Genomic DNA, 23,162 nt, shown 5'->3' on the forward strand with positions numbered 1-23,162 from the left:
AGCAATAGCTGTAGAGCATGTAAATGCAGCCTGATATACCTAATAGCAAGGAGCATCCAATTGTATCCACCTGTCCTACAGTCTCTCCCCTGCTTGAAATGGCTGATAACAGGGAGCAGTAGATTGTATTTTGCATCGCACTGTACAGGCCAGGCTGCAGTGTAGATGATGACGACACTGTATATCATTCTCATGTGTCTCGGGTTCCTGTGTACTACTGTGTGGCCGATTCTTTGTGTTGTCCCCTCAGCCACCACAGAGTGTGCCCCCGATACTCTGTTCCGGTGTCAGGAGTCCGGAACCTGCATCCCCCTGTCCTATAAATGTGACCAGGAAGACGACTGTGGAGATAACAGTGATGAGAAGCATTGTGGTGAGTGCCACTATGACGTTCGGACATGTCGGGCCTGTCTGTCCAGCACTGTCCTCCTCTTAATGTTCCCACTTGTTATATCATCCCCCATATTGTATCCAATGCCCTCATTAGGCATAGGGAACTGCGATAGTCAGCTACCAGATCTTGCAAAGTCCACCCATAGCCCTACCGACTCTGCACACCTTTCCCTTAATGTTTTTGAAATTTTTTTAAATACTTCTTAACAGCAAAATGAAAACATACTTAACTTTTCAGAATAAGCTGTTGAGTGTTTACATGGGGAATAACACTATTTGTGGTCATTATTTGACTTGTATCCTATATTTATCACCAGTTGCAGGCGGTTTCTGTAATTTTAAGTTCCAGGAATTTGTGGGAGGAGTCTAGGCATTATGCTGCCCTCTATAGACTGCGCAGAGAAAACTGCAGATTCTGCTCCCTAACTGTCTGTAACACACACAGATATATTTTCATCACGGAGGATACAATTGCAACACTGAGCAGTGTAGATGTAATTTCAGTAGTTAAAACACAACAAACAAACTACTAACGACCACTTGTCTGTATGTATGTGAGTGAATCTGATAGCTCAGTTTCCTGGCAGCGTTATAGCCCTGCCCCTGGTGACGTCATTGCAGGTCCTAACACACTGAGTATACAACTAAGCTGTTATTATGTCAGACACAACTCAGCGGTCCTAACAGAACACACTGACCTACCACCACCACAGAGATCCAGTAGGCTGAAGGACCTGTAGTGATGTCACTGCTGTGAGAGGAGCCATTCTGAAGTGTGGTAGTTCTATATACTGGATAAGCCAACAGAAACTGCCAGGACCTGTTATGATGTCACCGTCATGTGATCACATGTGTGGGTGGAGTTAGGGATCACATGACCAAGGGCTCACCACTGTATCTAGGAGCTGTGTCATGTGTGCAGTCAGCATAAATGTAGTAGAGCTGCAAGTGGCTGTTTGTCTAATGTTCGGTGCGTGTAATGTGTATAGTCAGCATAGATGCATGTCATGTACCAGAGCTAAGTTTGTGACGCGCATGTCATGTAGCAGATCTAGGTTTGCAACATGTGTATATACTGTGGCACAGCTGTGTCTGTCACGTGCATATAATGTAGCAGAGCTGTGTTTGTACCGTGTGCATGTGATGTCTGTCAGGCCCATGTCATGTACTAAAGCTGTGTCAGTGACGCACATGTCATGTAGCAGAGCTGAATTTGTAACATGCGCATGTACTGTGGCACAGTTGTGTCTGTCATACACGTATATAATGTAGCAGAGCTGTTTGTACGGTGCGCATGTCATGTACCAAAGCTGTGTCTGTTCCGCACATGTCATGTAGCAGAGCTGTTCCTGTGCCGCACATGCCATGTAGCAGTCTGTGTATGTCAGGCAATTTTTGAAGACCAGGCTAACAATATAATTTCTCGTTTTGAAAATAAAAATTATCCAAAGCAGTTGCTAAAAGATGCATACCAAAAAGCACTAAACAGCAAAAAATTAACCAAAAAAACTGAAATGAAGTTAAATACTTACAGTAATAACACATTTTTAACTAAATTTAGCACAGATCACAACATAAAAAGGATAATACAAAAAACTGGATAATTCTAAAAAAATGATCCCTATCTTGGCAAAATATTAGAAAAAACTCCCAAAATTATTTATAGAAAAAAATAGAATGATTGGCAATTGTTTGGCCCCATCAAATCCATTAAAGGGGTTGTCCCGCGCCGAAACGTTTTTTTTTTTTTTCCAACCCCCCCCCCCCCCCCGTTCGCCGCGAGACAACCCCGATGCAGGGGTTAAAAATGAACACCGGAGAGCGCTTACCTGAATCCCCGCGCTCCGGTGACTTCTTACTTACCTGATGAAGATGGCCGCGGGGATCTTCTCACTCGGTGGACCGCAGGGCTTCTGTGCGGTCCATTGCCGATTCCAGCCTCCTGATTGGCTGGAATCGGCACGTGACGGGGCGGAGCTACACGGAGCCGGCATCCAGCACGAGCAGCCCCATTGAAAAAAGAAGAAGACCGGGACTGCGCAAGCGCGGCTAATTTGGCCATTAGACGGCGAAAATTAGTCGGCTCCATGGAAACGAGGACGCTAGCAACGGAGCAGGTAAGTGAAAAACTTCTTATAACTTCTGTATGGCTCATAATTAATGCACAATGTACATTACAAAGTGCATTAATATGGCCATACAGAAGTGTATAGACCCACTTGCTGCCGCGGGACAACCCCTTTAAATAAAAAAGAAAAAAATAATTTAGTAAAAGGGAACAAAGATGAAATAACGAGAGTTTAGAGATGTAACAGTACTAAATGCAAATGTTATTCACACACGAGCCATAAACAAACTTTTGTACAAAAAGGTGAGGAAAAAATACAAATAAAAGAAAAGATCACATGTAGAAGTAAGAATGTTACTTATTTATTAGCATGCCTCTGCGGCTTAAGATACGTTGGGAGAACAACTAATAGTGTAAATATCAGAATTAATCAGCATCAGTACAACATAAAAAGAGGGTACAAAAAACATAGTATATCAAAACATTTTAATGAAAAACATAAAGACTGTAAAAAATTGAAATTAATTCCCCTTGAAACTATAAAACAAAATTCAATAATGAAATTAAGACGAAAAGAGATATTCTGGATCTATCGCTTAAACACCTTAAAGGGGTTGTCTCGCGGCAGCAAGTGGGGTTATACACTTCTGTATGGCCATATTAATGCACTTTGTAATGTACATCGTGCATTAAATATGAGCCATACAGAAGTTATTCACTTACCTGCTCCGTTGCTAGCGTCCTCGTCTCCATGGCTCCGTCTAATTTCGGTGTCTTCTGGCGTTTTTAGACGCGCTTGCGCAGAAGGGTCTTCTCCCTTCTGGTCGGTCCGGGCAGGAGCGGCGTTCTGGCTCCACCCCCTTCTACGCGTCATCGCGTAGCTCTGCCCCGTCACGTGTGCCGATTCCAGCAAATCAGGAGGCTGGAATCGGCAATGGAACGCACAGAGCCCATGGTGCACCATGGGAGAAGACCCGCGGTGCACCATGGGAGAAAACCGCAGTGCATCCCTGGGAAAGGACCGGCGGCCATCTTTAAAAGAAGAAAAGAAGATGCTGCGCAAACTGGGAACGAAGTAAGCGATTTTTTTTTTTTTTTCAATTACGAACGGTATTGATTTTAACGGGGCAGAATGCGGGGGTAGGTTTAAAAAAAAAAATTGCATTTCGCCGCGGGACAACCCCTTTAATGCCAGGTGGTTTAAATGAAGTGCTGGAGAAATTTTAAAGAAAATAACAAACTAAAAACAAATACAGATAAAAAAACAAATACACACACACACATATATATATATATATATACACTATCATTAAATCATTATATACAGAAGAATTCTATAGAATATACTAATAATTTTATAATGAACAAATTGCATTTTATTGAATAAATAGATTTTTTATGAATTAATAAAATTTCTAAAATTTAGGCTTAGATTATAATAAACGATTAATCTTAGCAATAAAAATAAGTGGACAAAACAACAGAAAACAGAACAATAAAGTTATTTGAAAAAAAAACTATAGAACGCATAGCATTCCAGGAGAGCTCCGTAGATTGACAGGTGATTAACAAATCACCTCCCCAGAAAAAACATGCCACTGGTGAATAGATTGAGCGTCCCACAATGAGATTATCCACACTATATAAGGATGGATACATAGTCTTGTCTGTATAAACTTGATAAAGCCAAAATAAGTGTCAAAACGCGTTGTTTTATTAAATAAGAAAAAGATTAGTTTCTTCTACAACGCGGGATAGTTTTTATTTCTACCCGTATAGAGCTGTTCCTGTAACGCACATGCCATGTAGCAGAGCTGTGTATGTCAGGCACATGTCATGTACCAAGGCTGTGTCTGTGACGTGCATGTCGTGTAGCAGAGCTGTTTCTGTGCCACGCATGCTATATAGCAGAGCTGTTTCTGTCAGGCGCATGCCACGTAGCAGAGCTGTGTGTGTCTGTCACACGCCCATGTACCACAGCTGTTTGTGTGACGTGCATGTACCAAAGCTGGTATTATAATTTCCTAATAATTACTAGTTACTTACTGTTAGCTGCAGCCAGTGTCTGTGTGAGTCTTCTATTTTGATAGATCAGACTATTACGGACGCAGCCATACCAAATAAGTATTTTTGTATTATGATTTAGATTCTTTTATTATAAATATGGAAAAAAGAGGGGTGATTTAAACTTTTATTACTTTTTTTTTAATTAGTAAAACTTTATTGATCTTGTTTTCACTTTTTTCCTCTTTTTAGGGGACCTGCAGTATGATGTAATGCCATAGCATTACATCACACTGCGATCGGGCAGGCAGTCTATCAAGCCACGCCATGGGGATGGCTTGATAGGCATCCTGCCAGGACAGCCCTGGGGACTTTCATAAGGCCCACGGCTGCCATGACCACCGCACAGCTCCCTGCGATCTCATAGGGGGTGGGGGGTATTTAAATGCCGCTGTCAGAAAAGGGGTAACAGCTTTGATCAGTAGCGTGGCTGATCAGAGCTGTTGCCGCCGGGTGTCAGCTGTAAGGAACAGCCGTCGCCCGCGGTGTTTAATGTATATACCCTAACGCTGCAGGACATAAATGTACACCCTGCAGCGGGAAGTGGTTAGACATACAGACCACCACTGGCTTCTCGTTCGGCGCTTCACATTCTATATAAAGCATGGAGCGTGAGAAGTCAGCGAGCCAATGAGGATTTTCATGCTGGTTGAAAGTGAACGACCAGCAAATTGCAGACAAATAGTGGGCGATGGCATTTAGATGCGACGATTATCGCGCAAATTCGTTCGGTGTTAGTCGGCGAATGCATTTACACTGAACAATAGTCTTCAGATTCTCGTTGGAATCTTAAGATTGTAAGAGCATCCTAAGAAAGCTTTGTACCTAACGACAGACAGTGATTGCAAAGCAGTTCAAAGGGAGACCTCTAGTGGCAGACACTTAACCCCTTAACGACCGGGCCATAGTGTTTTTACGTCCTGCAGCTGCAGGACGCGTATGGAGGGAGGTAGCGCCGCTATCTCCCTCCATACAGCGCGGGCGTCAGCTGTTTATTACAGCTGACACCCGCAGGCAATAGCCACGCTCGGCCGTTCGGGGCTATTAACCCTTTAAATGCCGCTGTCAATTCTGACAGCGGCATTTAAATCCCCCAAACAGCGTTTGGGGGTCCCGCACGGCCGCCCCGCGGTGAGATCGGGGGAGCCGTGCAGGTGTCATGGCAGCCGGGGGCCTAATGAATGGCCCCAGGGCTGCCTTAGCAGACTGCCTATCAAGCCATTCACACAAGGTGGCTTGAAAGACTGCCTGTAAAAAAGCAGTATGACGTAATGCTATAGCATTACGTCATACTGCAGGAGTGATCAAAGCATCGCATGTTAAAGTCCCCCAGGGGGACTTCAAAGTAAAGTAAAAAAAAAGATCAATAAAGTTTTTTAAATTGTAAAAAAAAAAAGTTATAAAAGTTTAAATCACCCCCCTTTTGCCATATCTATTATTAAAAAATCTAAATCATAAAATAAAAATATGTATTTGATATCGCCGCGTCCGTAAAAGTCCGATCTATCAAAGTAGTGCATTATTTTTTCTGCAAGGTGAACGTCGTCCGAAAAAAAAAATAAAGACCGCCAGAAATGCATTTTTTTAGCTACCCTGTCTCCCAGAAAAAACGCAATAAAAAGCAATCAAAAAGTCGTATGTATTCCAAATTGATACTGTCGGAAAATACAGGACATCCCGCAAAAAATGAGCCCTTGCTCAACTACGTCGACAGAAAAATAAAAAAGTTATTGCACGCACAAAATGACCGCAGAAAATAATTGAAAAAAATTTAATATCTTAAAAAAAAAAATACAAGTACTACAGCAAAAACAATACTATATAAGTTTGGTATCGTAGTAATCGTACTGACCCATAGAATAAAAGTATCAGCTCGTTTTTGTTGCAGTTTGTGTTCTGTAGAAACAGGACGCACCGAAAGATGGTGGAATGTCGGTTTTTTTTCCCATTTCTCTCCGCAAAGCATTTTTAAAAAGTTTTTCAGTACATTATATGGTACAATAAATAGTGCCATTGAAAAATACAACTCGTCCCGCAAAAAGCAAGCCCTCATACAGCGACTTCGATGGATAAATAAAGGAGCTACGATTTTTTAAAAGGGAGTAGGAAAAAACAAAAATGGAAAAAAGCAAAAAAGCCAGGTCACTAAGGGGTTAAACATGCTTTACAGCGGTAAAGCAACAACATTTTTCTCGCTCGTGTTATTGGGAGACACAGCAAAGACCATGCGATGTAGCTACTGCCACGGTCTTGGCTGTGTCCCCCAGTGACACGAGCGAGAAAGAGATTTTACGGTGAGTAAGCAATCCTCTTTTAATGCACGCACATAACAAAAATGGTGAGATTAACATTAGCTAGTAGATAAGCATAAGTTTTCTGAAAAGTTAGTGCCCCTTTAACCCCTTAATGACACGGCCTATTCCAGGCTTAGAGGGGTTGTCCCGCGCCGAAACGGGTTTTTTTTTTTTTCAACAGCCCCCCCGTTCGGCGCGAGACAAACCCGATGCACTGGTTAAACAAGAAAACCGCACAGTGCTTACCTGAATCCCCGCGCTCCGGTGACTTCTTACTTACCTGCTGAAGATGGCCGCCGGGATCTTCTCCCTCGGTGGACCGCAGGGCTTCTGTGCGGTCCATTGCCGATTCCAGCCTCCTGATTGGCTGTAATCGGCACGTGACGGGGCGGAGCTACACGGAGCCGCTCTCCGGCACGAGCGGCCCCATTCAGAAAAGAAGAAGACCGGACTGCGCAAGCGCGTCTAATCTGGCGATTAGACGCTGAAAATTAGACGGCACCATGGAGACGAGGACGCTAGCAACGGAACAGGTAAGTGAATAACTTCTGTATGGCTCATAATTAATGCACAATGTACATTACAAAGTGCATTAATATGGCCATACAGAAGTGTATACCCCCACTTGCTTTCGCGGGACAACCCCTTTAAGGACGCAACGATTTTTGACGGATTTTCATCTCCATTTTTCAAAAGCCATAACTTTTTAACTTTTCCGTCGACGCGGCCGTATAAGGGCTTGTGTTTTGCGTGGCGAACTGTGGTTTTCAATGGTGCCATTTTTAGGTACATAAGACTATATTGTAAAACTTTTATTATTTTTTTTTATAATAACAGATTTTTTTTACGCCGTTTATTTTGCAGCGTAAATGATGCAATCCATTTTTTCTGCAGGTCGGTACGGTTACAATGATACCAAAATTCTTATATATTTTTTTAGTTTTTTTTCACTTTTCTACAATAAAACCCCCTCTTTTTGGGGAATTTTTTTTTTCTAAATCGCTGCATCCAAAGTCCAATACCGTATATTCCGGCGTATAAGGCGACGGGGCGTATAAGACGACCCCCCCAACTGTCACCTTATACGCCGGGAATACAGCGGAGCAAAAAAAAAAAAATCATTACTCACCTCCCCCGGCGTTCTGCGGCGCTGCTGCAGGCTGTCGCTCCCTCCTGGTCCCCGGCAGAGCATTGCTTTCTGGACGCGGGGCTTGAAATCCCCGCCTCCAGAAAGCTAATACTGTGATTAGCTAACACACGCCGTCAGCCAATCACAGCCATTCAATGACATCATTGAAAGCTGTGATTGGCTAAAACACACGTGCCTTCAGCCAATCACAGCCATTCAATGACATCATTGAATCGCTGTGATTATCTAACACACGTGCGCCTTCAGCCAATCACAGCATTCAATGATGTCATTGAATGGCTGATGTCATTGAATGGCTGTGATTGGCTGACGGCGTGTGTTTAGCTTTCTGGAGGCGGGGATTTCAAGCCCCGCATTCAGAAAGCAATGCTCTGCCGGGGACCAGGAGGGAGCGACAGCCTGCAGCAGCGCCGCAGAACGCCGGGGGAGGTGAGTAATGATTTTTTTTGACACTTTCTTTTTTTTGTATTACCGGCGTATAAGACGACCCCCGACTTCAGAGCAGATTTTTGGGGGTTCAAAAGTCGTCTTATACGCCGGTATATACGGTAACTTTTTTTTCCATGTACGGAGCTCTATGAGGGCTTATTTTTTGTGAGACAAGCTGTAGTTTTTATTGGTACCATTTTGGGGAACATACGGCTTTTTTGATCACTTTTATTGCGTTATTTGGGAGTCAAAATGCTAAAAATTAGCATTTTGTCTCAGTTTTTTTTAGCGTTTTTTGCCGTGCAGGATAAAAAGCATGTGCAACTTATTGTACCAGCCGTTGCGGACACGACGATACCAAATATGTGGGATTTTATTTTTTTTTTTAAATTTTTTTATGCTAATATGAGAAAAAGCACCTAAAAAGGTTTTTTGTTTTTTATACATTATTATCTTTTTTTTTTTTTACTATTTGTGTCCCTGTAGGGGACTTTCACCATTGCACCGATGATCGCTATGATAAAGCATTGCAGGACTTCTCTCTTGCAATGCATTATTGCTTGTTACAGCGATCACAGGCACTGGGAATAAAGGATTATATCGCGAGAGCCTGATGACGTCACAAAGGGAGCGCACTGCCTCTGTGAACCCTTCCCATGCCGCGTTCTATGCGGCAGGGAAGGGGTTAACAGCGGGGGTCGCATCTCCGATGCACCCCCGCGGTTGCAGCAGGAGGCTGGCTATCACTGACAGCCGGCTCCCGCTGCCAGATAGTGTGAGATCGCTTATGATCTCGCGCTATCACCAGGACGTACGTTTACGCCCTGTTGGGGGAAGTACCCTGCTGCCAGGACGTAAACATACGCCCGAGAGTGGGAAGGGGTTAAATATCTAATGAAATTTCAACTATTTTCTATTATACTCTGTTTCCATGACTTACAATTTCCAAAATCTTTACTTGTTGTCAGTGAATGCAAAACTACATCTGACCTAATTTTTCTCACAGCAGAGGGCTTGATACAATTGTCTCCAATTTTCTTATCTATGAGAGAGACTTGTGCTATTTGTGCTGTTCTAAAGGCCCTTTTACACGCAATGATTATTATTTGAACGACTGAGAGTAAATGAATTACCTTTCTAGCATAAAATGCTGAACATTTAAACATACAGACAACCGTCTGAAATCCTCTCATTGGCTAAAGTAAAGGCCCATTTAGACACAAGGATTCTCACTCAAAAGACATCTTTTTGGCGATAGTCGTTGTGTGCATTTACACAGCAAGATGATCGCTCAAACGGCAGTTTGAGTGACACTTTTGAGCAGTCACCTTGCATAAGCTGTTAAGTAGCTAATTAGCTACTTAACAGCTTATTAGTGTGTAACTGAAGATCACGCAGTATACAGAAGACAAGTAGGACTGCAATCTTCTGCATACAGCTGTTCTCTTCTCGGAGCGCTCAGCTGTTATAAGCGATAATCATTGTGTTTAGAGATGAGCGAGCGTACTCGCTAAGGGCAAATACTCGAGCGAGTAGTGCCTTTTGCGAGTACCTGCCCGCTCGTCTCAAAAGATTTGGGTGCCGGCGGGGAGAGCAGGGAGGAACAGGGGAGATCTCCCTCTCCCCCTCCCACAACTCACCCCCACGGCACCCAAATCTTTTGAGACGAGCGGGCAGGTACTCGCAAAAGGCAATACTCGCTCGAGTACTTCCCCTTAGCAAGTACGCTCGCTCATCTCTAGTTGTGTGTAAAGGGGCCTAAACGCAGTGTTCATCCAACAATGCTAGAGAATTCACAGTAGAAATCGGGGGCTCTGCTTCGGAGGAGTGCTGCAGATTTGCAAGCAGATCAACATGAGTATTGGCCCCATTTATTCAATTGGACTCCTCTTCAGCATTTCCACCCAAAATAAGTAGCGTTTATTACTTGTTTTCATGGCAGATTTTTTCCTATGGCGGCACCTGAAATCCACTTAGTAAATTTCCGTCTTCTGTAAACAGGGTTGCAGAAACCCCATTCGCATGAACAGGATGCGCATTGTTTTCATATGTGACATGAATCTGTGCCAAATCTGAAGTGTAAACATACGCCATAGTGTTACAGTAAGATGTCCTTCGGAATTATGTTGCCATCTGCGCATTGTCTTATAACCTCTCTCTTCTCAGAGGCCCATCAGTGTAAAGAAGACGAGTTTAACTGCAGCTCCGGGATGTGTATTCGACAGTCGTGGGTCTGTGATGGCGACAATGACTGCAAGGACTGGTCTGACGAGGCCAACTGTACAGGTAGATCCCAGATCCGAGCACTAGTCTCTCCATCTATTGGAGGATTGGATTTTTTCATTACATATCCGTCTGCTCTGATCCTGAAGTAAATCTCCACTTTTTACCACCAGGTCATTTTGAGATCCAACATGCTGTACTGACTTATTTCATCTTGTATCTTTGTATGAGTTGGAGCTAGCTTCTGATATGGAACTCAAAACGCTCTGCGTAGACATAAAGTTACATAATCATATTCTGTCTGCTTGCAGCCACCACTAGGGGGAGCTTACTGCAGACTTGTTATACATTGAATTCTATAATAAAACAGTAAGCTCCCAGTTCCGACAGCACTGTGCTGAAGTGCTCGGTTGGTTCCGATAGCGCTGTGCTGAAGTGCTCGGTTGGTTCCAACAGCACTGTGCTGAAGTGCTCGGCTGGTTCCAACAGCACTGTGCTGAAGTGCTCGGCTGGTTCCGACAGCACTGTGCTGAAGTGCTCGGCTGGTTCCGACAGCGCTGTGCTGAAGTGCTCGGTTGGTTCCAACAGCACTGTGCTGAAGTGCTCGGCTGGTTCCGACAGCGCTGTGCTGAAGTGCTCGGTTGGTTCCGACAGCGCTGTGCTGAAGTGCTCGGCTGTTTTCCGACAGCGCTGTGCTGAAGTGCTCGGTTGGTTCCGATAGCGCTGTGCTGAAGTGCTCGGTTGGTTCCAACAGCACTGTGCTGAAGTGCTCGGCTGGTTCCGACAGCGCTGTGCTGAAGTGCTCGGCTGTTTTCCGACAGCGCTGTGCTGAAGTGCTCGGCTGTTTTCCGACAGCGCTGTGCTGAAGTGCTCGGCTGTTTTCCGACAGCGCTGTGCTGAAGTGCTCGGCTGTTTTCCGACAGCGCTGTGCTGAAGTGCTCGGCTGTTTTCCGACAGCGCTGTGCTGAAGTGCTTGGCTGTTTTCCGACAGCGCTGTGCTGAAGTGCTCGACTGTTTTCCGACAGCGCTGTGCTGAAGTGCTTGGCTGTTTTCCGACAGCGCTGTGCTGAAGTGCTCGGCTGTTTTCCGACATCGCTGTGCTGCAGTGCTCGGCTGGTTTCCGACAGCGCTGTGCTGAAGTGCTCGGCTGGTTTCCGACAGCGCTGTGCTGAAGTGCTCGGCTGGTTTCCGACAGCGCTGTGCTGACGTGCTCGGCTGGTTTCCGACAGCGCTGTGCTGAAGTGCTCGGCTGGTTTCCGACAGCGCTGTGCTGAAGTGCTCGGCTGGTTTCCGACAGCGCTGTGCTGAAGTGCTCGGCTGGTTTCCGACAGCGCTGTGCTGACGTGCTCGGCTGGTTTCCGACAGCGCTGTGCTGACGTGCTCGGCTGGTTTCCGACAGCGCTGTGCTGACGTGCTCGGCTGGTTTCCGACAGCGCTGTGCTGACGTGCTCGGCTGGTTTCCGACAGCGCTGTGCTGAAGTGCTCGGCTGGTTTCCGACAGCGCTGTGCTGAAGTGCTCGGCTGGTTTCCGACAGCGCTGTGCTGAAGTGCTCGGCTGGTTTCTGACAGCGCTGTGCTGACGTGCTCGGCTGTTTTCCGACAGCGCTGTGCTGACGTGCTCGGCTGTTTTCCGACAGCGCTGTGCTGACGTGCTCGGCTGTTTTCCGACAGCGCTGTGCTGACGTGCTCGGCTGTTTTCCGACAGCGCTGTGCTGACGTGCTCGGCTGTTTTCCGACAGCGCTGTGCTGACGTGCTCGGCTGTTTTCCGACAGCGCTGTGCTGACGTGCTCGGCTGGTTTCCGACAGCGCTGTGCTGACGTGCTCGGCTGGTTTCCGACAGCGCTGTGCTGAAGTGCTCGGCTGGTTTCCGACAGCGCTGTGCTGACGTTCTCGGCTGTTTTCCGACAGCGCTGTGCTGAAGTGCTCGGCTGGTTTCCGACAGCGCTGTGCTGACGTTCTCGGCTGTTTTCCGACAGTTGGTCGGAAACAGAGGGCTAAATTTTCTCATCTCAACCATGACAGCTGAAGCGCTCATCCGAGTGCTGCCACTGCTCGCTCGCTGAAGATGTGATCAATAGAAAGTCTATGGGCTCATCTTCAGCTAGTAAGCAGTGACAAAGCTTGGATGAGCACTTCAGCTGGCTCATTCCAGTGATCAGTGGGGGTCTTATCAGCAGGACCCTCAGCAATCAAAACTTCTGACATGTCCCTATGAAATGTCAAAAGTTTTTAGGAAGCACAGTTACACTTTGAATGTAGTCAGCACATAACTCATTAGCCTTAAAGGGACATTATGGTGACATTACGTTATCCCCTATTCACAGGATAGGGGGATAAATAGTTGATCGGTGGAGATGCGACTGCTGGGACCCCCAATTAACAGAACGGGGGTTCTGTGTTTTCTGAGAGACCGATAAAATACATTTTGACGGCAGCACTGACAATAAATGAAGGACTTTTACAAAATTTGACTGTCTTTGAGTGACTTGATTTCAACACCTTCCTGTATGGAGATGCACATTTATCAGTGATCTGTGCTCACGTAGTGAAGAGTATGTTCAATGGGCTTTCCAGGGAAATACTCTTGATGGCCTATCATCAGGATAACGTATAATATCCAGCAGCACTCCCCCCTAGTCCCAGATATTGGGGGGAATTTCTAAGATTACCAATAAATGCACAGCCATCCAGGGAGTTGTGAACCATCAGCTCCAAAAGTCATGGAGATATCTGATATAAAGTGTGGCAGTATAAATGACGCAAACAGCTTCTTTATAAAAATAAAAAATATAATAAAAAGCTGTTTGCACCATTTATACTATCAGGATAAGTCTTCAATAGTTGATCTGCCATGGTCTGTCGCTCGGGACCCTGACCAATCAGCTGAGGGGGCGCATGCTGTCAGCGCCGCAATAACAGGGTTCGAGGCGGAAGCCTCCGCACCGACCTCTGTGTAGTGGCCGCTGCTTGTAACTGCAGGCACGGCTGTCGTTGAAATTGCGCTAATAAAACAAAGTCTGCCTTCATAACATATATCAGACATTTCAAGGGCCCATATGGATTGTTGAGGTATTGTTTAGGACAAAGACCTGCTCCATCTGACGATGGGTTAATGTACCAGGAAAACAGAATGATCACTGCTTACACGGAACAATCAGCAAGCGAGCGAATAATTATTTTCATGCCTGCATAAAATGAACGACGAACGAGAAGCGAACACCTTCTCGTTTACTCGTTGGCCGTGTTTACACTGAGCAATTATCGTTCAAGTTCGCATGGTTTTTTGAACGATAATTGTTCTGTGTTAAGGGGGCCCTTAGTCAAAAAACGTGTCAGCAGAGTCTGCAGACATCCTGATATCCTCCGCTCTCTTACCTGTAGCCATATCACACACCTGTGAACCCCCAAGTTTCCAGTGTCACGATAACCACTGCATCCCCCAAAGATGGGTGTGTGACGGCGACTCCGACTGCCAAGACAGCTCAGATGAAGACCACACCATATGCGGTAAGAATCCGAGTGCAGGCGCCACAATCTGATACTGTCAGTTACTTGTACATTCATGACTACGCTGATCTCCTGCATTCCAGAAAAGAAGTGCAATGGATTCCAGTGCAGAAACGGCACCTGCATCCCATCCGGGAAACATTGTAATGGTGTGAAGGATTGCTCAGAAGGTGAAGACGAACAGACCTGCGGTGAGCCTTGTGTCTTAACCCCTTAATGACAATTTACTGTCTTTGATGGTGGGCGGCAGAATTCCCAAGTCTGCAGTGTTTTGGTGTCTCTGCTTTAAATCTCCATCCCCTGCAATCTAGCCATTTTTGCCTTCTAAAGTCTACAAAGTGCTCATTCAGCAACATGTAGTATACAGAGGCAGTGCCAAATGTCACAGCTTCTTTCTAGACACAGCGATTTTCGCGCAAAGCCATTTCTTGAGTGATAATCGTTGTGTGTACCTGCACTGACATTGTGCAGTTTTCGTTAAGCCGTTGCTCATTGCAGCGTGCTGAAAGACGAAGATGAGCCTTATCAGGGATTCACAGCTGGATACAGCTGATACTAATGTTTCAGCTGTATCCGGCTCCCTGATGACAGGCTGGGTATGAAAAACAGCTGTCTAGCTGTGTTCTCCATATCCCGCTCGGAGTGCTTGGCTGCCAGGCGCTCCGAGCGGGGAACAGCTGCATCCTTCGCTCTGAGTGCAAGGGGATCGCTCAGCGTTTGAGCGATTACCTTGCGCTGTAAAAAGAAAACAATGATTATCGCTCAAAAGATTTTTTTTCAGCGATAATCGCTCTGTCTAAACCAGTGTTAGGGTGGATTCAGACGACCGTATATCGGCTCGGTTTCACGCTAAGCCAATATACGGTGTCCTCATCTGCAGGGGGGGGAGGATGGAAGAGCCAGGAGCAGGAACTGAGCTCCTGCCGCCTCTCTGCCTCCTCTCCTCTCCTCCCCTCTGCACTATTTGCAATGAAAGGAGGCGGGACGGGCGGGGGCTAAATTACGAGAATTAGCCTCTCCTCATTGCAAATAGTGCAGAAGGGCGAAGAGGGGGCAGGAGCTCAGTGCCTGCTCCTGGCTCTTCCAGCCTCCCCCCCTGCAGAAAGAGACGACGTATATCGGCTGGGCGTGAAAACCCAGCCGATATACGTTCGTCTGAATCCAGCCTTAACCTGATGATCACCCCCGGCAGGGCTTACAGCAGGTGCTGGATCTTAGCAGACGTTTTCCCCTGATGGTTCCTATGAATGACCCAGTTGCATTGGAAAACTGCAAAAAAAAAGCCCTATATGGCACAAAGAATTACCCCTCCCCCCAACACCCATGGGCTCTTAGGTTTGAGTTTTGTATCATGGGCAGGAAGTAAGTAAACCCATTAACCTGTTCATTCACTCCAGTATAGTGACAGGTACACTAATTTCACTCTTCTGTCATTAGTTTTGTTCAGCAGTTTTGAAAAATTTACATTTGAAAGTTTGCAGCGCCCAGCAGAGGAGTCTGATGCAGCTCATTAATATTCATATATTGACTGCTCCCCTGCCCTGCTCCAGCCTGCTGCTGATTGACAGATCTCTCCTGCCCAGGAAGGGCTTATTCACATGACCGTGTAAAAAAAAAAAACCCAAACGAAGCATTGGATTTCAATGGCTTCATTCAGACTAACGTTTTTTTCCACGCAAAATATAAGCGCGTGAGAAAATAGGACATATGCCATCATCCTCAGCCTGTTTGCAATGGTAAGGGCAAATAGTGGCGAGGGGGTGGGTGCTCAGTGCACTGCTCCTGTCCCGTCCCGCCTCCAGAGAAGGGCAGCGTATATCGGGCCGGGCGTGAAAACCCGGCCAATATACGCACTTCTGAATTAAGCCCTCAGGGCTTAAGCAGATGGCCGTGTTTTAGTCCTATTATGCAGCCGTGAAAATCATGGACGCTTAACAGGACGAAACAAACCCATTGATTGGTTCCGGCAGTAAGCCCTCCAATAAAACTTTGATATTTCTATTTTGTATATGTCATTTTTTTCCATCATGAAGGAATATGGGGTAAACGTACATTTACACGTGTGACCTCTTCCCCACAGAGCCCCTGTGTACTCGCTACATGGATTTTGTATGTAAGAATCGGCTGCAGTGCTTGTTCCACATCATGGTGTGTGATGGAGTTGTGCAGTGCCACGATGGCTCCGATGAGGATCCTGCATATGCCGGCTGTTGTGAGTATTGTGCTTCCTAGTTATATATATATTAGTATGAGGTCTGTTCTAGTGTATCAGTCTAGACAATCCCCTGTGAGCTGAACGCAGCAGCACCACAAATCTTTCTCCTTTCCTGATAGTTTGTTACATTGTATCAGTGCAAGTTAAATCTTTCAGTCTGGAGTCCAGGCCCTTTGCTTCACAGAGGATTGTCTAGACTAGACACAATTGTAGCAAGTCCTCAGCTGTGAGAAGTCTGAGGATTTACAGCATATGCAGTAAAGTAACTTTTTTCCTCCTTTGATGTTTTCTCCTAGCTCGAGATCCAGAATTTAAACAGAACTGCGACTCTCAGAGTTTTTCGTGCCAAAACGGAGTCTGCATCGGGCTAGTTTGGAAGTGTGATGGCATGGACGACTGCGGTGACTACTCGGACGAGGCGAATTGTGGTGAGTCGCCATCAACCAATTGCAGTTTAATGGAATAGTCGGCTAAGACATTATATTAACCCCTTCCCGCTCTATGACGTACCGGTATGCCATGGAGCGGCGGGGTATGTATGAAGAGAGGTTGCGTGGCAACCTCTCTTCATACAGTGCGGGTGTCGGCTGTTTATAACACCTGACACCCGCGGGCAATAGCCGCAATCGGCCGATCGCGGCTATTAACCATTTAAATGCCGCTGTCAATTCTGACAGCGGCATTTAAATCCCCAGAACATCCGCACGGCCCCCCCCGTGGTGAGATAGGGGGAGCTGTGCAGGTGTCATGGCAACCGGGGGCCTAATGAAAGGCCCCAGGGCTGCCTTACCAGACTGCCTATCAAGCCATCCCCATGCACCCGAAAGGAACGACCCCCAGTACTTCCAAGAGGAGCGGTCCACAATCAGAGGAGAACCAGAGTACAGAAAACCAGGGACAAACAGAAACTCACAGCAAGTTAGAGACAGAAACACCGGGGATAAATCCAAACACAGGAGCCAGACAGGAGAATGGAGCAAGCTTAATTGATCAGGAACACTGAAATATATCCGCCACTCCCACCCAGGAAGACCCGGATTATAGGCAGTGAGGAAAAACTAATTGGCTGACAGAGCTGTCAATCACCAGCCACCACCTCAGCTAACACCTGCAGGACTGATAAGTCTAACTAAACAGGACCGAAAACATGAACCCTAGCTAGACAGAATAGAACCCACAGAAGCAAAGGTGTGCTGGCAGAGAAATGACAGAGTGCTGGCTATGACGTGACACCTCCAAGACTGCCATGTATCTGCTGCCCTAATAGAATGCATGTGGAAATACAATATACTGCAATACTGAAATATTGCAGTATACGGTATAAGCGATCAAACAATCACAAGTTCAAGGCTCCTAAAAAAGAAATGAAAACCTTTTTTTACTATTGTAAACAATAAAGAATAATAACAGTTTGAAACCCCCTTTTTCCCATATTTATTAAAAAAAACATATTTGGTATCGCTGCATCCGTAAAAGTCCAATCTATCAAAGTAACACATTATTTATCCTGTACTGTGAATGTTGTTAGAAAAAAATACACATTGACAGAATTGCGCTTTTTTTGTTTACCCTCATCACTTCAACCCCCCCCCCAAAAAAAAGGCATAATCGCGTGTTTTTCTCATTTCACTACACTTAGGAATTTTTGTTAATATTTTTTTTTAAATTCAGTACATTATATGGTACCAATAAAAAACATAACTCATCCTGCAAAAAAACAATTCCCCAGTCAGGAAGAAAGAGCAAAAATCTAAAAAGAAAAAAAGGTTAAATGTGACAGGATTCTATACAAGAAAAAACTGAAATTCTGGATAGACTTCTCTAATGGTGTGTATTTTGGCCACGTTCCTCCCATTACCCGGCTGTGGGGGGGGGGGGGGGGGGGGGGGTGAGGCAGTATGAAGCGCACCCGTGGAGGCCGGAGCGTCTGTTATGTTTTATACATTATCCTCTGATCTTGGTGACCGCTCTGCGATGCTTCATTTCCCCTTGTGTTTACATGGAGAGCCCTCTGCTATATTGACTGCTCAGCCTAATATTGTACACTATATCTCACTCTGCTGCAGCGAACCCTACGGACACCCCTGCATGCGCCCGATACTATCAGTTCCAGTGTGAGAATGGCCACTGCATACCCACACGGTGGAAATGTGACGGCGAGAACGACTGCGGGGACTGGTCGGACGAGAAGGATTGCGGAGGTGTGTCATTAAGCCATGCGGCGCAAAAAAGTTTTATTATGGTTATTTAATGTCTGTGTGAATATAGTAATGTTTCCATTATTGGGAAAAATATGGGGAGTGGAAGGAGCCTATGTGTCTGTTGTAGATATCGGAGACATACTGTCCCACATAGGAGGAGGGCAGTTTTTCTGTTTTCGGTCAATTTGTCTTTTCTACTGAAATGTGAAGTTTTCTGTGCAGAAGAAAAACACTTAAAAATAAAATATTTCTCCCTCTCTGACCAGAAACCATTCCTCAGACGACCGTACAACCGTCCACGTGTCCAGCTAATCACTTTCGGTGTGACAATGGGGTCTGCATCATGAACACATGGGTTTGTGATGGCTACAAGGATTGCATATACGGCTCTGACGAGGAGGGCTGTCCTACCATTGGTATGTGTTATGCGTGTTCCCCACCCCTGTATTTCTGTGGATCTTACCCTTCCATCGGTTGTTAATCCAGAGAGATTTTGCAGTTTTAAGTGAATAAGCAGATTACAAAGAGCGTCATTATCAAATAAAGAGATTACTGCAATATCCTTTATCTTATGTGCAGGTTAAGGCCCTTTTATGTAAAGGCGGGCATCGTGCACTTTTTGTTTAAACAATTCTTTTAGTTAAACTTAAAATCCATCGTTCAGTCGCTGAAAGACTGAGCAAATACCCGTACATTCCATTTGAATGTATTTCGCTCATCTTTCAAAAGACTGCAGGATGTTCTCCCCGCAGCATATTTACACTAGCCACGAGAACAATTTAATCTGCCAGCAGCCTCAAGGAGAGCAAAGGAATGTGTCGGCAGCTGTTTACACAGCTGGCCATGTGTTTAAACACATGCTGGGCTCTGCAAACAACTTCTGGAGGTCCTTTTACATGCAAATGAAGATGATAAAGTGTTAAAGGCCATTAACTTTTTATGCAAATAGATTTGCTAAATCTTTCAATCTTTCAGTCGTTTGAAAGATTATCTTCGCATGTAAAAGAGCTTTTCAGAAGCATTAGGTAGTGTATAGATTGCTGTGAGCATGGCCGGCTTAAGCTGAATGCAACCGTTCGATTGCACGGCCACCGCTTTGGGGGACAACTAGAGAATGTAGCATGCCCACTCACCTTAGGTCTGCCACTCACCTTAGGTCTGGCAGAATTCTTAAATCTTTGTGCGGCAGCGTCTTGTAGAGTTACATGTATTATTCCCCCTTGGCTCCCCAACACCACAATCCCTTAGTTTTGCTATTGTATGTAGGTTATGACCTTGATTCTGGGGCTGTATTTATGTTATAAGCTTGCTTCTCATATTGTATCTATGTACTGAGGTTGATATATACCGTATTTATGTACTGAGCTTGTGTAACGTCTTCCAGCACTAGACAGGTATGGAGCCACGGGTGTAGTTACCGTGCAGGTCCAGAGAGTAGTCAGGGGGAAGCCAGAGGTGGGTATCGTTGTCAGGAGAAAAGCCAATGGTCGGTATCAAGTGGTCTCAGGTTTGCTTCTTGAGGAGGAGGAGAAGAGCTTCATCATGTATGAAGCACAATAATCTGACAAGGAGCCAGGAGAAGGGCTAGGCTTAGATAGGAAATCCTAATTCGAAACAGGGCGGGGCCAGTACAGGGAGGCAGGAACTAGGCTAACAGCAACATAGAACAAGGCGAGGTTCAACAGGGAAGCTTGTCCAGCAAGCTGGATAGCTCACTGGGTAGAGCCACCATCCGTAGCACAGGAGGTGCCAGGTTCTAGTTCTGACAGCTTGATTCTGGTGCTGTATGTATGTTATGTGTTTGGTTCTGATGCTGTATCAATGTTAAGCGCTTGGTTCTGGGGCTGTATTTATGTTATGAACGTGGTTCAGTGCTGTATTTATGTACAGAGTTTTATTCTGGTGCTGTATTTATGTACAGAGTTTCATTCTGCGGCTGTTTTTATGTTATGAGCTTGTTTCTGGTATAGGTATGCAGCTGTTTCTGCACAAGCTGACTGCATATCAGTGCAGTAATTCTGCATGGGATGCCATCTAACCTAGGGCCGGCACTGACTGTGAGAGTCCATAGCAAGTGTACCGATTACTCTGCGAGTCCATAACGAGTGCACAGATTACCGTTTGAGTCCATAGTGGGTACTCGGATTACGGTACTCGCAGATTACTGTGAGAGGTCTATAGCTGTAGCGGTGCTCACACTGGCTTTTTTTCCACCTTCCTCCAAAACGGATGTAACTAAGAAATCAGAATAAATTACAGTTAATTGTGTGTATTTTAGCAACTTTCTTCTGTCTTTCCTGGCGCCAGCCACCAACGCCACTGTGCCCAGCACCACAACACACGACCGATGCAGCAGCTTTGAGTTTGAATGTCAGAAGGGGAAATACTGCGTACCGAAGTGGAAGCGTTGTGATGGGATCACAGACTGCCAGGACGGCACGGATGAGCTTCACTGTCGTAAGTTTGGTATTATCCTGATAACAGTAAGCAATAGTTATTATTCACCTGTCCTAGGGGTCGCCTCTCCCGGCTTTTAATGGCTGATAACAGGACAATAATACATTGTACTCACATGTCATCATGTCTCCAGCCTGAGATAGCTGCAAACAGGGAGCCGTACGGTCATGTTCACATTTGCGCCCGGCCTCTGGCTGATTTTCTGTTGTTTCGCTCTATTCTCTGAGCCGAACTGAAAAAATACCAGAACTGGCACGTGCCGGATCTAAGTGGCACTGGATGGACCCCATTGACTATAATGTCTTTGCACCCTTTGTTCTCCGCAGCCACACATAGACCTTCCTCATGTGTGAACGGTTCTCTGTGTGACGATGGCGAAGCCTGCTTAGTGCTGTCTGACCGATGTGATAGCTTTCTGGACTGTTCCGATGGCAGCGATGAACATAACTGCAGCGGTAAGAGATATTCTCCATACTGGCAATAATGATAGGTTGTTCCAATGTATCAGCCGGGGTTCGAGTATTTGTGATTACATCACCTTTGTTCGTGTGACCTTTTGTAGGGTCATGTCATGACATTTGACTTCTATCCCACAATGCTTGCCTCTGTGCAACCTCAGTTAAAACATCCACTAGTCTGGCAGATACTGGACTAGCGGACTTTTTAACTTCTAAAACTCACCTGTTCTAGATGACAGTGTGGTCTACAAAGTTCAGAACCTGCAGTGGTCAGCCGACTTCTCTGGCAACATCACCCTGACGTGGGCGCGCCCCAAGAAGATGTCGCTGTCAGCCTGCATATACAATGTATACTACAGGTAATGTATCCAGAATGCTGCACCCCATACATAGCATAGAGCACCACCTGGCTGTCATTTTCCAGTATTGCATCTCTTGCCATTGATCTACTTGACCCCTCATTCTGTCTCCCTCTTCTTGATGTGACTCTGAAGGGTTATCGGGGAGAGTACGTGGAGGCTGCTGGAAACTCACAGCAGCAAGACTGTGTGTGTATTAAAGATTCTCAAACCAGACACAACGTATCAAGTGAAGGTTCTAGTGCAATGTCTGCGCAAGGTGCACAACAGCAATGACATGATCACTCTACGGACCCCCGAAGGATGTAAGTATCGTCCCACCTCAAACATGTCCTTGCTTCTATGCTCTCTAAAATGCTAATTGTAGTACAGGGTGTTTCACTCAAAGTGCAACCTAAAAAGTTTACAATATTTGTGTTCAGCACATTGATATCTCACAAGAGTGAATACTGACGCTTACTTGGTTTTTGGTGAGCTAAGAGTCATCACAGAAGATGGTGAAAAGGGCCATCGGCGACCTCCAAGCACTTCTGCACTCAATGCTCCATGTTGTGGGCACGTTGCAGCGCACTTACATCAATTGCCACAATTTCATTACTAATGTTGTACCTCAGTCCGGCAATCTTGCTGGATTTATTCATGAACACTTTACTCTTCAAGCGGCCCCACAAGGAAGAAGTCTACCGCTGTAAGGTTCAGTAATCTTGTTGGCCACAGACCCTTCAAGATGATCCTGTCCCCAAAAACAGAACAAATTTCTGCCATGCTCTGTTGGACTTTGACATGTCGCCCCGTCTTGCTGGAAGTAACCATTCGGCACCTCCTCATCATCCAACTGCTTCACAATGTCTGTGAATATTGCCAGGTAAGGTTTGGGGTTGATGGTGTCGTTGAAGACAATAGGACAGGACAATGCGCACCACAGACAGACTTTTGTGGATTTCATGAGGGTTGTGGCCCAAATCCATGTGTTTTGGCTATTCACATAGCCACACAGATGGAACCACATGATGTCTAACCGTTCCTGACCTTGGCCTGAATTTCACTGGAACCGCTCCCCATACTCCACAAACTTTACAACATCATACGACTGCAGTTCTTGAACAACCGTGACGTGTTAGAGTTGGAACTTTGCTTGCTCAGCGTCTGACATGTTGCCAAGGAATTACCAGTTTCTTCTGATAAACGACGAAAAGAATTTTGCAAGGAATTGAGCATACGTACCCTCACGTCCCGGAGCGCGGCCGCTGACATCTTCGACACCCTTCCTGATGAGCAACCAACAAAGTTCCTACTGTTTCCGGTTTGTTTGCTAGGCTGTTTTCTTGTTGGATACAGTATAA

At 45.7% G+C, this 23,162-nt stretch overlaps 1 protein-coding gene across 1 annotated transcript in view; it reads left to right on the forward strand.

The window, feature by feature from the left end:
- The window catches only part of SORL1 (sortilin related receptor 1), a 111,383-nt gene that overhangs the window by 65,384 nt on the left and 22,837 nt on the right, over positions 1-23,162 (forward strand). The window contains exons 24-35 of the mRNA XM_066606690.1: positions 251-373; positions 10,565-10,684; positions 14,004-14,129; positions 14,213-14,320; positions 16,210-16,341; positions 16,641-16,772; positions 18,411-18,545; positions 18,812-18,961; positions 20,853-21,002; positions 21,329-21,457; positions 21,693-21,819; positions 21,955-22,124. Of these exons, the coding sequence (XP_066462787.1) occupies positions 251-373; positions 10,565-10,684; positions 14,004-14,129; positions 14,213-14,320; positions 16,210-16,341; positions 16,641-16,772; positions 18,411-18,545; positions 18,812-18,961; positions 20,853-21,002; positions 21,329-21,457; positions 21,693-21,819; positions 21,955-22,124 (1,602 nt within the window). The remainder of the gene's footprint in view (positions 1-250; positions 374-10,564; positions 10,685-14,003; positions 14,130-14,212; positions 14,321-16,209; positions 16,342-16,640; positions 16,773-18,410; positions 18,546-18,811; positions 18,962-20,852; positions 21,003-21,328; positions 21,458-21,692; positions 21,820-21,954; positions 22,125-23,162) is intronic.

Source organism: Eleutherodactylus coqui, chromosome 6, assembly GCF_035609145.1.
Source record: "Eleutherodactylus coqui strain aEleCoq1 chromosome 6, aEleCoq1.hap1, whole genome shotgun sequence".
In the NCBI taxonomy this organism is placed as follows: Eukaryota; Metazoa; Chordata; class Amphibia; order Anura; family Eleutherodactylidae; genus Eleutherodactylus; species Eleutherodactylus coqui.